Source organism: Aethalodelphis obliquidens, unplaced genomic scaffold, assembly GCF_003676395.1.
Source record: "Aethalodelphis obliquidens isolate GAN/ISIS:26980383/991018 unplaced genomic scaffold, ASM367639v1 scaffold40, whole genome shotgun sequence".
In the NCBI taxonomy this organism is placed as follows: Eukaryota; Metazoa; Chordata; class Mammalia; order Artiodactyla; family Delphinidae; genus Aethalodelphis; species Aethalodelphis obliquidens.
In genome coordinates this window covers 15,460,375-15,476,334 of record NW_020837984.1, presented here as the reverse complement: position 1 = coordinate 15,476,334, position 15,960 = coordinate 15,460,375, and the positions used below count along the sequence as shown (strand labels likewise).

At 47.1% G+C, this 15,960-nt stretch overlaps 1 protein-coding gene and 1 pseudogene across 1 annotated transcript; both read left to right on the top strand.

Annotated features, from left to right (window-relative positions):
* Positions 1 to 710: 710 nt before the first annotated feature.
* LOC113633504 (hypoxanthine-guanine phosphoribosyltransferase-like) lies at positions 711 to 1,469 on the top strand (annotated as a pseudogene).
* Positions 1,470 to 10,374: 8,905 nt separating this feature from the next.
* CD207 (CD207 molecule) lies at positions 10,375 to 15,114 on the top strand. Its single transcript, XM_027131639.1, is given in 7 exon segments — positions 10,375 to 10,431; positions 10,906 to 11,020; positions 12,387 to 12,761; positions 13,358 to 13,418; positions 13,420 to 13,504; positions 14,171 to 14,289; positions 14,772 to 15,114. Coding segments are annotated over 7 exon segments (1,050 nt in total). The 3' UTR covers positions 15,010 to 15,114.
* Positions 15,115 to 15,960: the final 846 nt, after the last annotated feature.

The window sequence follows — 15,960 nt, the reverse complement described above, 5'->3', positions numbered from 1 at the left end:
ACTTGGAACCCTTTTTGGGCAGAGCATATTTCTGGACTAGTGTCCCATGCAACACACTTTGGGAAAACGATGTCAGTCAATAGGAAAGGAGCTATCTTGGTGGATCTGTCACTCAGGGTTCTTGATTGGAATTACAAGCCCATGTCGGCATAGTTTAAGCATAAAAAGAATTTATTGGGAAGGGAACCCCTTGCTCTCAGACTCAAGGGGAAGACTTGGAAAATGGGGCAGGATCAAGGAAGGTTGGCCATCAGAGAAGACTCCGGAGATGTCCCTTGAAGAACCTCCGATATCTCCGAGACTGTGCATTACTGTCTCAGTCACGCAGCGGTGGCATCTGATTCACTCTGGTGAGAAGTTCTGGGCGTGTTTTTGATTTTCTGGGCACGTGTTCTGTGTTCCATGTGTGTGACCGACAGGCGGTAGGCCACTCAAGGCCCCGTGCACACACTTGCAACCCTAGGGCACTTAGGCTACAGAGTCTTGAGGTTTGTTTTTTGGCCACAAGGTGGCTCACTTCTCTTTTCCATTTCTGGTTCAAGACTCTTAACTCTGGACCAATGCTGCCAGACATTTTCATTCAACAATCAGCCTGCACTCCAGCACGCCAGCCAGCTCCGTTGTGGCGACCCGCAGCCCCAGTGTCTTGGGACTGGACATACCAAGATGACCAATACGCGGTCCTACACAAACAGCCTTAGAGCATCTCTATGAAGGCTCCTCATGGGTTGATTATAACAATCTCAGACTTCTAGAAGTTTGGGCTTTTAAGGAATCACTTAGCATTTTTTGGTGATTTTTTTTCCCTAGTGTTAGATGAGAGGAACTATTGGATTTGAGGTTAGTGATAATGAACCAGGTTATGACCTAGATTCATTTTGTATACCTAATCATTATGCTGAGGATTTGGAAAAGGTGTTTATTCCTCATGGACTAATTATGGACAGGACTGAATGGCTTGCTTGAGATGTGATGAAGGAAATGGGAGGACATCACATCGTGGCCCTCTGTGTGCTCAAGGGGGGCTATAAATTCTTTGTTGACCTGCTGGATTACATCAAAGCCCTGAACAGAAATAGTGATAGATCCCTTCCTATGACTGTAGACTTTATCAGACTGAAAAGCTACTGTAGTGACCAGCCAACAGGCGACATAAAAGTAATTGATGGAGATGATCTCTTAACTTTCACTGGAAAAGATGTCTTGATTGTTGAAGATATAATTGACACTGGCAAAACAATGTAAACGTTGCTTTCCTTGGTCAAGCAGCGCAATCCAAAGATGGTCAAGGTTGCAAACTTGCTGGTGAAAAGGACCCCTCGAAGTGTTGGATATAGGCTGACTTTGTTGGATTTGAAATTCCAGACAAGCTTGTTGTAGGATATGCTCTTGACTATAATGAATACTTCAGGGATTTGAATCATGTTTTTGTCATTAGTGAAACTGGAAAAGCAAAATACGAAGCCTAAGATGAGAGTTCAAGTTTGGAAACGTCTGGAGTCCCATTGAAATCACCAGTAAAGTTGTCAAATGTTCTAGGTCTGTGGCCAGCTGCTTAGTAGAGCTTATTGCATGTACTTTCTAAGAATTTTTATCTGTTTTGTATTTTAGCAATGTCAGTTGTTGCATTCCAGAACTCTTTATTTGCTCTATGAGCCTAGTCATAGGCAGGTGTTATAGCTTTTCTAGTCACATTAATATAATCAAAACATCGAGTCAAAAAATCACAAAAGGGAAAATGCCCATCAGATTTGAGTTTCTCCCCTTCCTCAATATGAGATGTTGCGGGGGGGGGCTTGGCTTTTATCTTGTTCCCTTCCTTTCTCTCTTCTTCATTCTACCTGCCCCACTCCCAAATTGTAGCTTGCTACAGGTGTCAGAAAGGTCTTCCTTGATGGGAACAGTTGAAATCTGGTATTCATGCTTCTGGACGCAGCATATTGTAAATGTCAATTCATTTTCCTGGGCGTGTATCTGGGGGGTTTCAGGAGACCTGCATTGCCCAGGTCTCTCAATGGCCTTCCTCTTGCACAGGCTGTCTGCTTATGGCCTGACCTCAGCGCCTGCTTTCTGTGGTCCTGCCCCACACTCATCCAGGTGGTCCATATTGGCTCAGTCCCTCTCAATCAATTAAGAAGAGTTTCCTACAGGGAGAGGGTGCAGGGCAGGGGGTGGGGGTGGAAGGGAACGGTGGAGGTAGGTCTGGATCATTGACACACATTTTTTCCCCATCAAACTCTGGAAGAGATTTCATCTTTATATTTTGCTTTTCTTCCCCACTCTGCTGTCCCAACCCAGTAGTTAGCTAAAGCTTCTTGCCTTAGATTTTCTCCCCTTCTTCTTTTTTTAAAAGAATTTTATTTATATTTTGTTGCATTGGGTCTTCGTTGCTGCACATAGGCTTTCTCTAGTTGCAGCAAGCGGGTGCTACTCCTCGTTGCAGTGTTTGGGCTTCTCATTGCTGGTTCTTCTCTTGTTGCAGAGCATGGGCTCTAGGCGCATGGGTTTCAGTAGTTGCAGCATGCGGGCTCAGTAGTTGTGGCACGTGGGCCCTAGAGTGCACGGGTTTCAGTAGTTGCGGTGAGCACAGGCTCAGTAGTTATGGCCCACGGGCTTAGTTGCTCCGCGGCATTTGGTATCTTCATGCACCAGGGCTCGAACTCATGTCCCCTGCATTGGCAGATGGATTCTTAACCAGTGTGCCACCAGGGAAGTCCCTCCTCTTCTTTTAAAATAGATTATTTTTTAGAGCAGTTTTAGGTTTACAGCAAAATTGAGCAGAAAGTATGGAGCGTTCTCACATACTCCCTGCCTCTAGAGGGCGCCCCCAGCCTGTTCCACTCTCAACACACCCCACCAGGGTGGCGCATTTGTTACAATCGATGAGCCTGCTCGACACATCGTTATCACTCAAAGTCCATAGTTCACTTTAGCGTGAGCTCCTGTTGTCGTACATTTTATGGGTTTTGACAAATGTGTAATGACATGTATCCACTATTACTGTATCACACAGAGTAGTTTCACTGCCCTAAAAATCCTGTGCTTCACCTATTCATCCCTCCCTCCCCCATAACCCCTGGCAACCACTGATCTTTTTACTGTATCCATAGTTTTGTCTTTTCCAGAATACCATAGAATTGGAACCATACAGTATGTAGCCTTTTCAGAATGGCTTCTTTCACTTAATGATATACGTTTAAGTTTCCTCCCTGTCCTTTCATGGCTTGATGGCTCATTTCTTTTTATTTTTTGAATCCAAGGATAAATTGATTTTATTAAAAAAAAATTTTATTGAAGTACAGTTGATTTACAATGTGTATTAGTTTCAAGTATACAGCAAAGAGATATGTATTCTTTTGCAGATTCTTTTCCATTATAGGTGATTACAAGATATTGAACATAATTCCTTGTACTATATACTAGGTCCTTGTTGTTTGTCTCTTTTATAGTGGTATCCCAAGCTCCTAATTTATCCCTCCCCCACCTTTCCCCTTTGGTAACCGTAAATTTGTTTTCTACGTCTGTGAAAATAACAGACAGAAATTTTTTTGTTTTCTGCAGTACGCAGGCCTCTCACTGTTGTGGCTTCTCCCGCTGCGGAGCACAGGCTCCGGACGCACAGGCTCAGCGGCCATGGCTCACGGGCCCAGCCGCTCCGCGGCACGTGGGATCTTCCCGGACCGGGGCACGAACCCGTGTCCCCTGAATCGGCAGGCAGACTCTCAAACACTGCACCACCAGGGAAGCCCGAGACAGAAATTTTTGTTTTGTAAATAAGTTCATTTATATCATAATTTTAGATTCCACATGTAAACGATATCATATGATATTTGTCTTTGTCTGACTTCGCTTAGTGTGATAATCTCTAGGTCCATCCATGTTGCTGCAAATGGCATTATTTCATTCTTTTTTATGGCTAGTATTCCAATGTGTATATATATGTGTGTGTGTATACATATATATATGTACATATAAATATACCACATCTTCTTTATCCATTCATCTGTCAATGTACATTTAGGTTACTTCCATGTCTTGGCTACTGTAAATAGTGCTTCTATTAATATTGAGGTGCATGTATCTTTTTGAATTAGAGTTTTCATCTTTTCTGGGTATATGCCCAGGAGTGGAATTGCTGGATCATATGGTAACTGTATTTTTAGTTTTTTAAGGAACCTCCACACTGTTCTCCACAGTGGCTGCACAAGTTTACATTCCCACGAACAGCGAAGGATGGTTTCCTTTTCTCCACACCCTCTCCAGCATTTGTTGTTTGTAGACTTTTTAATGATGGCCATTCTGACTGGTGTAAGGTGGTACCTCATCGTAGTTTTGATTTGCGATTCTCTAATAATCAGTGATGTTGAACATCTTTTTATGTGCCTGTTGACCATTTTGTTATGTCTTCTCTGGAGAAATGTCTGTTTAGGTCTTCTGCCCATTTTTTGATTGGGTTGTTTGTTTTTTGATATTGAGCTGTATGAGGCATTTTTGTATTTTGGAAATTAATCCCTGTTGGTCACATCATATGCAAATATTTTCTCCCATTCCATAGGTTGTCTTTTCATTTTGTTTATGGTTTCCTTTGCTGTGCAAAAGCTTTTAAGTTTGATTAGGTTCCATTGGTCTATTTTTGCTTTTACTTCATTACTCTAGGAGACGGATCTAAAAAAAATTACTGCAATTTATGTCAAAGAGTATTTTGCCTATGTTTTCCTCTAGGAGTTTTATAGTACCCGGCCTTACATTTAGGTCTTCAATCCATTTTGAGTTTATTTTTGTATATGGTGTTAGAGAATGTTCTAATTTCATTCTTTACATGTAGCCAGGACAAATTTATTTTTATTTTTTTGAAAAGATTTGAGAACTCTTTATTTTTATTTTTTGCGGTTCATGGGCCTCTCACTGTTGTGGCCTCTCCCGCTGCGGAGCACAGGCTCCGGACGCGCAGGCTCAGTGGCCATGGCTCACGGGTCCAGCCGCTCCGCGGCACGTGGGATCTTCCCGAACCGGGGCACGAACCTGTGTCCCCTGCATCGGCAGGTGGACTCTCAACCACTGCGCCACCATGGAAGCCCTCTACCCATTTTTTTAACCAAGTTGATTTTGTTATTGGTGTTGAGTTGTATAAGTTCTCTATATTTTTTGGATATTAACCCCTTATCAGATATATCATTTGCAAATGGTTGGTTGTCTTTTCATTTTGTTGATGGTTTCCTTTGCTGTGCAGAAGATTTTTAGTTTGTTGTAGTTCCATTTGCTTATTTTTGCTTTTGTTTCCCTTGCCTGAGGAGACATATCCAGAAAGATATTGTTAAGACTGATGTCAAAAAGAGTGTACTGCCTGTGTTTTCTTCTAGGAGTTTTATGGCTTACATTCAAGTCTTTAATCCACTTTGGGTTGATTTTTATGTATAGTGTGAGATAGTGGTCTAGTTTCATTTTTTTTTGCATGTGGCTGTCCAGTTTCCCCAACATCATTTATTGAAGAGACTATTCTTTCTCTTGTATGTTCTTTGCTTGTCTGTATAAATTAATTGTCCATATATGTGTGGGTTTATTTCTGGGCTCTCAATTCTGTTTCACTGACCTATGTATCTGTTTTTCTTTCAGTACCATGATAGCTCATTTCTTTTTAGTGCTGAATAATATTCCATTGTTTAGAAGTAACACAGTTTGTTTATCCTACTATTTATTTATTTTTTAATTTTATAAAAAGACTTTTGGCTGCATTGGGTCTTCGTTGCTGCTTGTAGGCTTTGTCTAGTTGCAGCAAGCGGGGGCCACTCTTCACTGCGGTGCATGGGCTTCTCATTGCGGTGGCCTCTCCTGTTGCAGAACATGGGCTCTAGGCACGCGGGCCTCAGCAGTTGCAGCACACAGGCTCAGCGGCTGCGGCATGTGGGCCCTAGAGCCTGCCAGCTTCAGTAGTTGCAGCGTGTGGGCTCAGTAGTTGGGGCTCACGTGCTCAGCAGTTGTGGCTTGCAGGCTTAGTTGTTCTGAGGCATGTAGGATCCTACCAGACCAGGGATTGAACCCATGACCCCTGCATTGGCAGGCGGACTCTCAACTACTGTGCCACCAGGGAAGTCCCATCCTACTATTCATTTTTTATCACCTACTGAAGGCCTTAGACCTTTCATTCATGTGTCAAGTACCAGCCTGTTTATCTCTCAAACTTCAGGGATATATACCAAAATTTCTATAAAGGCTACCCTAACTTAATATGGTGAGGAAGTGTGGTAGGTACAATAATGGTCACAAAGATGTCCACATCGTAATCCCAGAACCTGGAAGTACATTAAGTTACATGGCAAAGTGGAATTAAGGCTGCTAGTAAGCTGGCTTTAAGAATTCCCTGATGGTCCAGTGGTTAGGACTTGGTGCTTTCACTGCCGAGGGTGTGGGCTCAGTCCCAGGTCAGAGAACTAAGATCCCGCAAGCCTTGTGACACGGCTATATAAACAGATAAGCTGGCTTTAAGATACGGAAACTATCCTGGATTATCTGGGTGGGCCCAATGTAAGAGGCCTTAAAAGTGGAAGCAGGAAGCAGAAGACTCAATGTCAGAGTAATGGGTTGTGTTAAAAACGCAACCTGTGGACACTGGCTCTGAGCCAAGCAAAGTGGGGGGTGAGAAGGGGGCGTAGTTTCCCAAAGGAGGGGGACTCCTCGTATCAGAAATGGAGATGGGAATGATGCTGGGGAAAAGATACAGGAGCTGTCCCATTCAATACTTACATAAATATATACACAGTTATAGTTAGGTATAGCTATGGATATAGATGTAAATGCTTATATACATACATGTAGATAGGAAGAATGAACTGTGTGTACAGCTTTTTTTTTCTGTATGGTAGATACTTTTTTTTTTCTTTTCACTCACCTAGATTTTTTTCTATAATGAATATCATTAATAAAGAAATAAAAGATACAAAAGGAAATTATGCATACTTTTCCCAAGAGCCCTGTGTTACTTTCCTGCCATGAATTTGCCCTCTCACTAAGGACACAGGCAAGGGCTCTTTGACCCTGATAGTTCAGAGCAGCCTCCTCTGCCTGGCATACAATGATCTTTCCATGCAGCCAGGCGGCCCCCCATATCCATACCACATTATTTATGATCGCACCAGACGTAACTGCCTGTTCACTGAGGTCTAGCCCATTGTCACTGTGCCAGAGAAACATTGCCCTCACACAATGTTCTAAAAAAGAGGAACTCATTCCCAGGGTCAAGAGAGAGCTGGGGAGGCCCCCTGTAGTCTTGGGAAAGTCTTCCCTTCTCCCTGGGATGATGGATGCCGTGTTTTCCCAAGAGAAGCACTGTTTCTGAGGGCAGGGTCCATGGTTTTCTTTCTCTTTGCAGCTGGTGCAGAGCAGGCATTCTAGAGGAAAGGATGGTTGAAGGGCCCCACCTACCATTTCTTTCTTCTTGGTTTCTCTGCCCTATCCCTTGTTCCCAGGGCACACATCCAGAGGGTGGCATGGAATCCTTTGGTTATCTGGGACCTGCTGGTCAAATACTGAATCACATTATATACAGGAGTCTCCTATGAATCAGTCTGACCAGCTGTCGTAACTCTCTCCTTTCTCATCTCATTCTCCCCTCCCCTCCATTCCTCCCAGCCTCCTCCAACCCCTCTCCCTGGTTTGTTGTCTACTTTAGTTTCCTCTGTGCCTTGGATGGAGGGACTCAGATCACCACTCCTTGGAGATGACCCCCAGCACTGCTGGGGCATTTCAAACAGTGGTCTGTTTTCCACTCCCATTGATTATGCCTATGGTCTACCTCCAAGCATAAGGAGAGTCCCAACCAGAGAAGGAGAGAGTGGCCAAACTGTTTCCTTCCTCCATCCTTATCCAGAGGAGGCCTTAGAACCCCAGGAGCATGGCAGTGGGGCAACAGAAAAATGAGCACTGACTTCCCTCTGTCTCATCACAGCAGTGATTTTTGGTCACTCTAGATCTGGCCCAAAGTTCCTCCTCTGTTTGGAAGAGCGGGGAGCTCCTAAATGTCTGGGAGAATTGCCCTCCTTCCTGGCTGGAAAGTGAGGCTGAGGCACCCACCTCCCACTTGGTCTTTTCCGGGAGACTGCTCAGGAAATACCTGCGGATAAGCATGGCCGGAGGAAAATAGCTCATGACCCACAGCTTCCCTGCAAAGTGGGAAATGAAACTCCTCATGGTCAGGACTTTTACAGAAACCATCTCCGAAACCCCAGAGGGCCCACAGGATTGCGGTTGCTTCTTGCCTATCTCCCTCATGCTGGATCAGCCTTTTGTACAGCTATCAGCAGAACACTCACCTGAAGCCTCCATTTCCATCACTTGGAGTAAATGCCCCCCAAGCCCAGTCCCATCTTACGCAGTGAGTCCCGTCCCAGCTTGACGAGGCTTCCAAATCCTTTCCTGGGACCACTGGGAGGGCACATGGGCATTCTACCAATCACTCATGCTACATAACAGAAGAGGTTGGGGAAAGTCAACTTTTCAACAGAGAGGGAAGAGGACAGACATTCCAAGGTGTTATGTGGCAGCTGCTGTCCCTCAGATGCCTCAGGAGAAGACCAGGACCCCAGTGGTACTTTCTACCAAGAATCCAAAGTAACTTGGATTCTTCTCCATCCCCAGGCCCTGGGACGTGGATGTGAGGCCAGGAACCAGGAGCAGAAGGCCTGACGTGATCCTGGGATTAGGCTGGGTAACAAGCCTGAGAGCCCAGAAACAGAACATTCTGACTTCTTCTGAGCCCTGGCAGAACCAAGGCTCTTCAACTAGGTGAGTGGCTTTAAGAGAACAGGCATGGTTATAAATGTTCAGAGACTGGCAGTGAATTAGGAGTGAGGCCTTCAGTTTGTGGGGTTAGCTAACGTCAAAGCTCAGAGCGGACGGCGGGCCTGGACGTTACGTGGGTAGGGAGGAAATGAGACAGGATGAAAGGAACACCATCCTTGTGATCCAGCTTCCTTCCCAACACTTGGAAAGCGTGGTGTGGAGTCCTCTCTGGTTTCCCTCAACCAGTCAGAGAAACAGCTCTAGTCTGAGGCCTATTCAGCCTGGAGAGGGGAGCAGCAATGGGTCTGTAATCACAATGAACTGGTCAGAGAGGGAGCTGGGATCCTCTCCAATATCAAAGGCAGTAGAAGCCTCTGCAAGTAAAGGTAGCGATCTCCTTGGCCCTGACCGTTTAGCCTCCAACCTTGGTCCCTGACACCAACCTGTCGTCCAGCTCCGCTGGCTCAGGGTCCGTGAAGCCCGGTCAGGTTTCTAGTCCTGTGGCCAGAGTTGTTATGCATTTTTGGGTAAGGTTTAAAACCACACTTGCCTCATGCCTTTACTATGGGAATGAATGAGAACTGCTGGAGGCCATAGAAAGATGCAGTAGCTTCCAGAAGACAGATTCCAGTCCACAGGCTGGAATCTCAGAGTTGAGTCATGACCAGCCATCAATTATTCTATTCATTTCTCTTTCATCTATTCATCCATCTTCCATCCATCCATCCATCCATTTTCCATCCATCCATTTTCCATCCATCCATCTTCCATCTATCTATCCATTCATCCATCCATCCATCCATCAATCCATCCAATTATCTGGACTGACTTCCTTCTTCTTCTCCTTTTCTCCCTCTCTTCCTCTCTTTCCTACCTTCCAAGAAATATTTGTTTAGAATCTGTTATATACCAGGTTTCTCAGATGTGGCAGATTTCTTCAAAGTGTCAGAAGCTTCCCAGGAGAAAACTTAGTCCCTCATGGAGCCCCACATCAGCTCCTCTCTGCCCTGAGCATCTCCCATGAATGAAAGAGCAGCTCCTGGTCTGATATTGCTGGGCCTCCCACATTGTCTGAGACCCTCACAAATGCAGGAAGCAGAGAGGAGAAGCCAAATCGTACATTTACAGTTTGAATCTCCAAGCCCCATTTTACAGAGGGATATTCTATCATCTAAGATGCCCTAAACAGAAGTAGAATATTTTATTGCAGTGGTCTGCTTACGGGTCTCCCTGCTTCCAGACTCCCCACACCCTGATCTCTTCCCCTCACCACGATCAGACTGATTTTTCTTCAGTGCTCCTGTCCTTGTCTCTCTCCTGCCTAAAGTCCTTCACTGGCTCCACATCACTTATAAGCCAGAGTTCAAGCTCTCTAACACGACCCAAAAGGATCTTTATGATCTGACCCCAGGTGCCTCCTTAGCCCAGGCCCTCCCTGCTCAGGTCATATATTGATACTCTATACTCCAACAGTGCCAAACTACCTATAATTTGCCAGGCACTCCATACTTTCCAATATGCTAATCCCTCTACCCAGAACTTCTTAAAATTACTCCAGTCTCTGTAATTCCCTTGAACTGTGCATATTCTTCTATCGTTATGCTTATCACCCTGTATTGTAATTTATTTGCTCAGGTCTGTCTTTCTTACCAGATGGTGAGCTCTTTGAGTACAAGGACTGTGAGTTCTTCAGCTTTGTGTCTCAGTCCTAGCACAGTGCCTGGTATCTAGAAGGCATTCAATATGTATTTGTGGGGTGAATGGAAGGCAGGATGGAAGATGGATGAGAGCCGTCTTAGAAAAAGCTTAGCCTGAGGACAAGGTAGTTAAAGTGCCCATGTAATAGACCCCCCGGAGAAGATGACAAATGGCCTCTTCCTGAAAGCTCAGGCCCTTGAGGAGAGGACCGAGCTGTAGCCTAGGTGCTTAAGCCAGGAATGGGGAACTTTGGGATAACACAATGACTTCTGGGGGTCACTTCCCTTTTCCTCTAGATAAAAGGACTTTGGGGAGAGAGCTGGCCGGGAGCACCTGTGCCAGGAGGGTTACGGTGCAGAATCTGCTCAGGGCTCTGTGCCCAAACCCACAGTTTGCTGGTCCAACGAACCCTCTCCTCTTCTTCCTGCTGAGCCTCCTCCCAAGACGCGTCCATCTCTGGTTCTGGGAAGACTTCTCACAGTCCGTGCTGCAGTCATCTTCCTGATGCTGGTCCTGGTCGCCTCCGTCCTGCTGCAGGCCATTCTCTGTAAGTCCTCAGCTTCCACCTGGGCTCCATCCTTCTCCATGGCCAGTCGGCTCCCTCTCTCCCCCGCTCTCTGGTGGTCTCTCCTGCCTCTGGCTTTTTCATTTGTCTTGTTTCCCCTCTTTCCACGTGCAGTCAGAGAGTCCCCTCCCACCTCCACACCCCCGCCATCCCCCGTAAGATCAGCTGCTGCTCCTTCCTTTCCAATTCCGGGGAGATTTTCCTGACGGGGATCAGCATGCTTGTGCTCTAGGACACGCTCTTTTGTCCCCAAGAAATGTTCGCCCATCTTCATCCTGTGTCATTTCCTCCTTCCTCTCTGATTTCGTGTCCCTTTGATCGAGAGCCTTGTGGGTAGCCCCCAACAGTGAGCATGATGTTTCCTGACCCCACAAGGGATGGTGTCCCAACTGTATCCTCAGCCCCAACTGACTAGATGGAGAACTGGCCAACAGGTTAGGGTTAGGGTTAGGGTTAGTGTTAGGGATCACTGCCCCCCCCCCACCACAGGACCCCTTCTCTTCACTCTCCTGCTCCCACAAAGGTCATGTCAAGGGAGACTTCCTACTTCTTCACTGGATGTGTGATGTATCTTTCTCCCTCTTCTGGATTTGCCAAGCCTCATGGCCTCTGCTTCTTCTTCCTCTCATTAGGTCTCCAGAAAGCAGGTGGAGGGAACATCTGCACTCTCCCTTCAAGGCCTCGGGACATATTTGGTCTTGGACTTGGACTTGGTCTTGGACTTGAGCAGAGTCTCCTCTGCTTTGAGCCCACTTGGCCTATTTTTGGTTTCCTCTATGGCACGTAAGCCTGTGGCCTGAACAGAGTGTGACAGGAGGTGGGACAAGGGAAGAGAAGAAGTGGTTTCGTAATTCTCCCTTTTTGTATTCTCTGGAGAAGAGATCACCTCCAGATTAGAAGTCTGCATAGGCTCTCCCTTCCATAGCCGCGAGGGGCTTATGGGCAGTCATAAGCCGTGCGGCCCAGAGGGACATGGGAAGTATGACAAAGGGGAGTTTGAAGGCATCCCTTTACCAAATGCGCCGTGAACATGCAAAGAAAATTTAGAACTGGATTCTAACCCCCTCTTCTGCTTACCCGTGAGAGCCTCTAACAGAGAGTCCGTGTTTTGTCGATCTTTGCATGATCTGCCTCTCCCAGAGTTCCTGGTGCACGGAAGGCGCCCCTCGCATGTTTGTTGGATGAATACATTATGAATGAGTGGAGGGTAGGCAACTGCTCCTTCGGTTGGGTCCTTGGGAAGCTTGAGCCCATCCCTTCCCTCCCCTTCCTTTTATTACCCTGGCAACAGCCCCACTCCAGTCCCTGGGGATCCCCTTGGCTGACCTCTTGACTGTCTCATATCCAGATCCCTGGTTTATGGGCACAGTATCGGATGTCAAGACCAATGCCCAGTTGCTGAAAGGTCGTGTGGACAACATCAGCACCCTGAGCTCTGAAATAAAGAGGAATAGAGGTGGCGTGGCGGCAGCTGGCTTTCAGGTCCAGATGGTGAATGCCAGCCTGGATCGTGTGCGTTCTCAGATCCGGAGGTTGGAAACCAGCGTGAAGGAAGCCAATGCACGGCTGCAGGTGCTAACAAGTAGTTGGGAAGAAGTCGATAAGTTCAATGCCCAAATCCCGGAGCTAAAAAGAGATTTGGATAAAGCCAGTGCTTTAAACGCAAAGGTCCGGGGACTCCAGGGAGGTTTGGAGAATATCAGCCAGTTGTTCCAACAGCAAAGTACGTGACTCAGAAAAGAACGTTGCAAGTTGACCAGTGGCCCGTGGGACCTTGCCAGTCTTAGGCATGACATCACTGGGTTGGTGTGTGTGAAGGGAAGGGAGAGAGGAGTAGGGCAGCCATGGCTGGAAAGTTAAGAAGAGAGGGCTCAGCACTGGGTTTGGGGAGGGCTTAGGGGCTGTTCAGGAGAAGGCACTAGGGACCAGCCAGGGTTCCCACACCAAGGCATAGAATATGAAGGCATTAGGGAGTCTCTTTGTCCTGATCCAAAGCCAGCCATTTTCCATTAATCTCCACCTAGAGCCCAGGGGCTCAGACACTTGTGATGGCCGATGGAAAATTACTCCTCCTCACAAGAGACAGATTCCTGATTCAGCCTCTCTCGCTCTCCCCTCTCTGAGCCCAGAGACTCTACCAATCTCCGTCAGACTTTCAGGATCTGAGGGAATGTCCCCAAGCTCCTACACAAGGACCCAAAGACCCACAGAGCCCAGCCCCATTCACTCTGTCTCTGGGATCCCACTCAAGGATCCCTACCTAGCCAGCACCAGAGAAAACAGGAACACCAGAGTACATATTTCACTCTTGTTCTCCAGATGACATCCTACAGATGGTTTCTCAAGGCTGGAAGTACTTCAGGGGGAACTTCTATTTCTCAAGTCACAAGGACCTGGTACAGTGCCCAGCAATTCTGCTTGTCCAGGGATTCACACTTGACCTCAGTGACCTCAGAGAGTGAACAGGTGAGTGCTGTCCTGTGGGCTCTAGGAAAGGGGTGTATTGGTAGCTGTATCAGGCAGGATGGGCAAGATTCTGCTGCAGTGACAAAAATCCCCAAATATCAGTAATTCTTCAGAATTACTTCTCATTTGTACACTGCATGTCCAATGAGGGTCAGCAAGGGGTTCTGCTCACTGTGGTTACTCAGGGCTTAGGTCAAAGGAGATTTCATCTCAACATATGTTTCCACAATTGCTGAGGTGAGAAAAGGGAACATGGCACATTGTGTGTTGGCTCTTAAAGCTTCTGCTGGAAGCAACGGACATCACTTCAGCTCACATTTCATTGACCCAATAAATGATGCAGTATTTGTAGCTTCAAAGAGGGCAGGGTAGTACAATCTTTCCATGTGCCCAGAAAATAGAAATATTTGTGAATAGAATTAATGACACTGTCTAACCCAAGAAGTCCCGTACCTGTTGAGGCAGAATATTGAACGAACTCCTTTCATCTGGAGGTGGGCTAGCAGAGCAGGTGAGATCCTGGGCTCTGGAGTCAGAGTCTAGAGTCCTAACCCTGTGTCTGTGGGTTCAGGGGCTGTCGCTGAGGATGGGTGAAGAACACCCAGAGAGACAGATGCTCCAACTCGGAGTCGTGGCAGCACCTCTGCTCATTCTGTCTCTCTGCAGGAGTTTCTCTATGGGACTGCAGGCGGACTTCTCTATTGGATCGGCCTGAGCAAAGCAGGGAGTGAGAGGTACTGGTACTGGGTGGATGACTCGCTGTTCAACAAGGTCCAGAGTGTGAAGTAAGCCCCGAGAACCCTCCTTCCCAGACTGACTTTCTTGGGCCAGGGCCAGGGCATGAAGAGTGGAGTGATAGTTCCTACTGACCACAGGGTTTGTGATTCTTCCCCATCCTCGGGCGGCAGGAGCATTGAACAGAGATCTAGCTGACCTCTGCCACTAATTGGCTGTGAAACTGGGGACAAATTCGTGGCCTCTCGGTGCCCTCTGGGGCACCAGCATGGCCGTCCACCCAGACTTGGCAGGGACCTCGTTCTAAGTTTAGGTCTTTGCACTGTGTGTTCCTGTAGGGCCTTGAGAGTTGTGGGCTGGTGTGGCCCTGACTTGGGGGGTGATTGCAGGCTTAGAGGTTGACAGATCACTGGTCCCCTTCCTCTCAGGCATGGGAAAACTTGAGATGCTGTCAACCGGCACCAAAGCTGGGGTTGAAATCTCTCAGTTATTCATTGGAAATATGTTTTTCTTTGTTTTTTTCCTTGCATAGGTTCTGGATTCCAGGTGAGCCCAACAACACTGGGAACAATGAACACTGTGCCGATATAAAGATGTCCTCATCGCAGTCATGGAATGATGCCTCCTGTGACAATGAATTTCTTTTTATCTGTGAACGACCCTACATGCCATCAGAACCATGTCAGGACTGGCCCCCAAGCTCAAACTTTAAACTCCAATGCTTGTTGAATTCAAGGAAATGCGGCTCTCTCCTTCATACTCCAGGGTGATTTTGAACTTTAATTTTTCTTGTTTCGAAATTGTCTTGAAGGCATCCGGGAGTCTATCTGCCTTGGCTAGGAGTTCTTTGACCCCACAGAGTCAGCTGAAATGGAAAGGAGATCTTGGGTTGAAATGGGAGCTGAGGGTGGAGAGGATTAGAAGTTCACTAATTCACCCAGTGAGGTGAATCAGAACCTGCAATCTGGGGCAGCACCCTGGGGCGTCCCATCCCTTCAGAGAAGCCTCATCTTCACTGTATGAAAGTTGCTTCGACCACCCAAGCAATTGTCTGGAGACTGAGACTCAGGACTTTTCTGGTTGACTCTCCAGAATTCCCAGTTGCCTGCTGAGGTGGCTGTGTTCTCAGTGGGAAGAGCTCTGCTCTTGGAGACCCTGTTCATGCCATGTACCCATGGCCCCCTTCATCCACATCCTCTGAGATCTGAGACCCTTCCTCCCTGGGACGGGCTTGACTGGTTCAGATCTGCGGCTGACACGGGAATGTGTCTCCTTAGAGCTGGACCAGCGTCCATGCGCTTCTCCCTCCCCCTCACTCGCTAAACTCTGGGACCCAGTCCGTCTGCCGAGCCCTTCTGCCTCCGCTCCTCTTTCTTCTGCATCTCCTCTCTCCCCAGAGGGCAGGGGAAGGGGTCTTCAGTGAAGAGGGCACCTCTGAGCTTCATTAGAATAAAATGCTGCCTGGGAAAAGGTCAGTCTCTTTTGTTGTTTTCTTCCCGCGGGTACAGGTGAATGCGCGGGGAACAACATCTGCTCTCCCGGACATGAAGTTCTGGGGTGTCCTCAGGAAACAGTTGGGGGTTCAAAATAACAGAGTAGGAATGTTCCAGCCCCAGAAATGCCATGAAATATGAGTAGTACTGATCTCTGGCTTTTATTGAAATGCAGCAGACCTAGCACTGCAGTGTCTGCAGTGTCACGACCCTCCTGGTGGTCTTTCC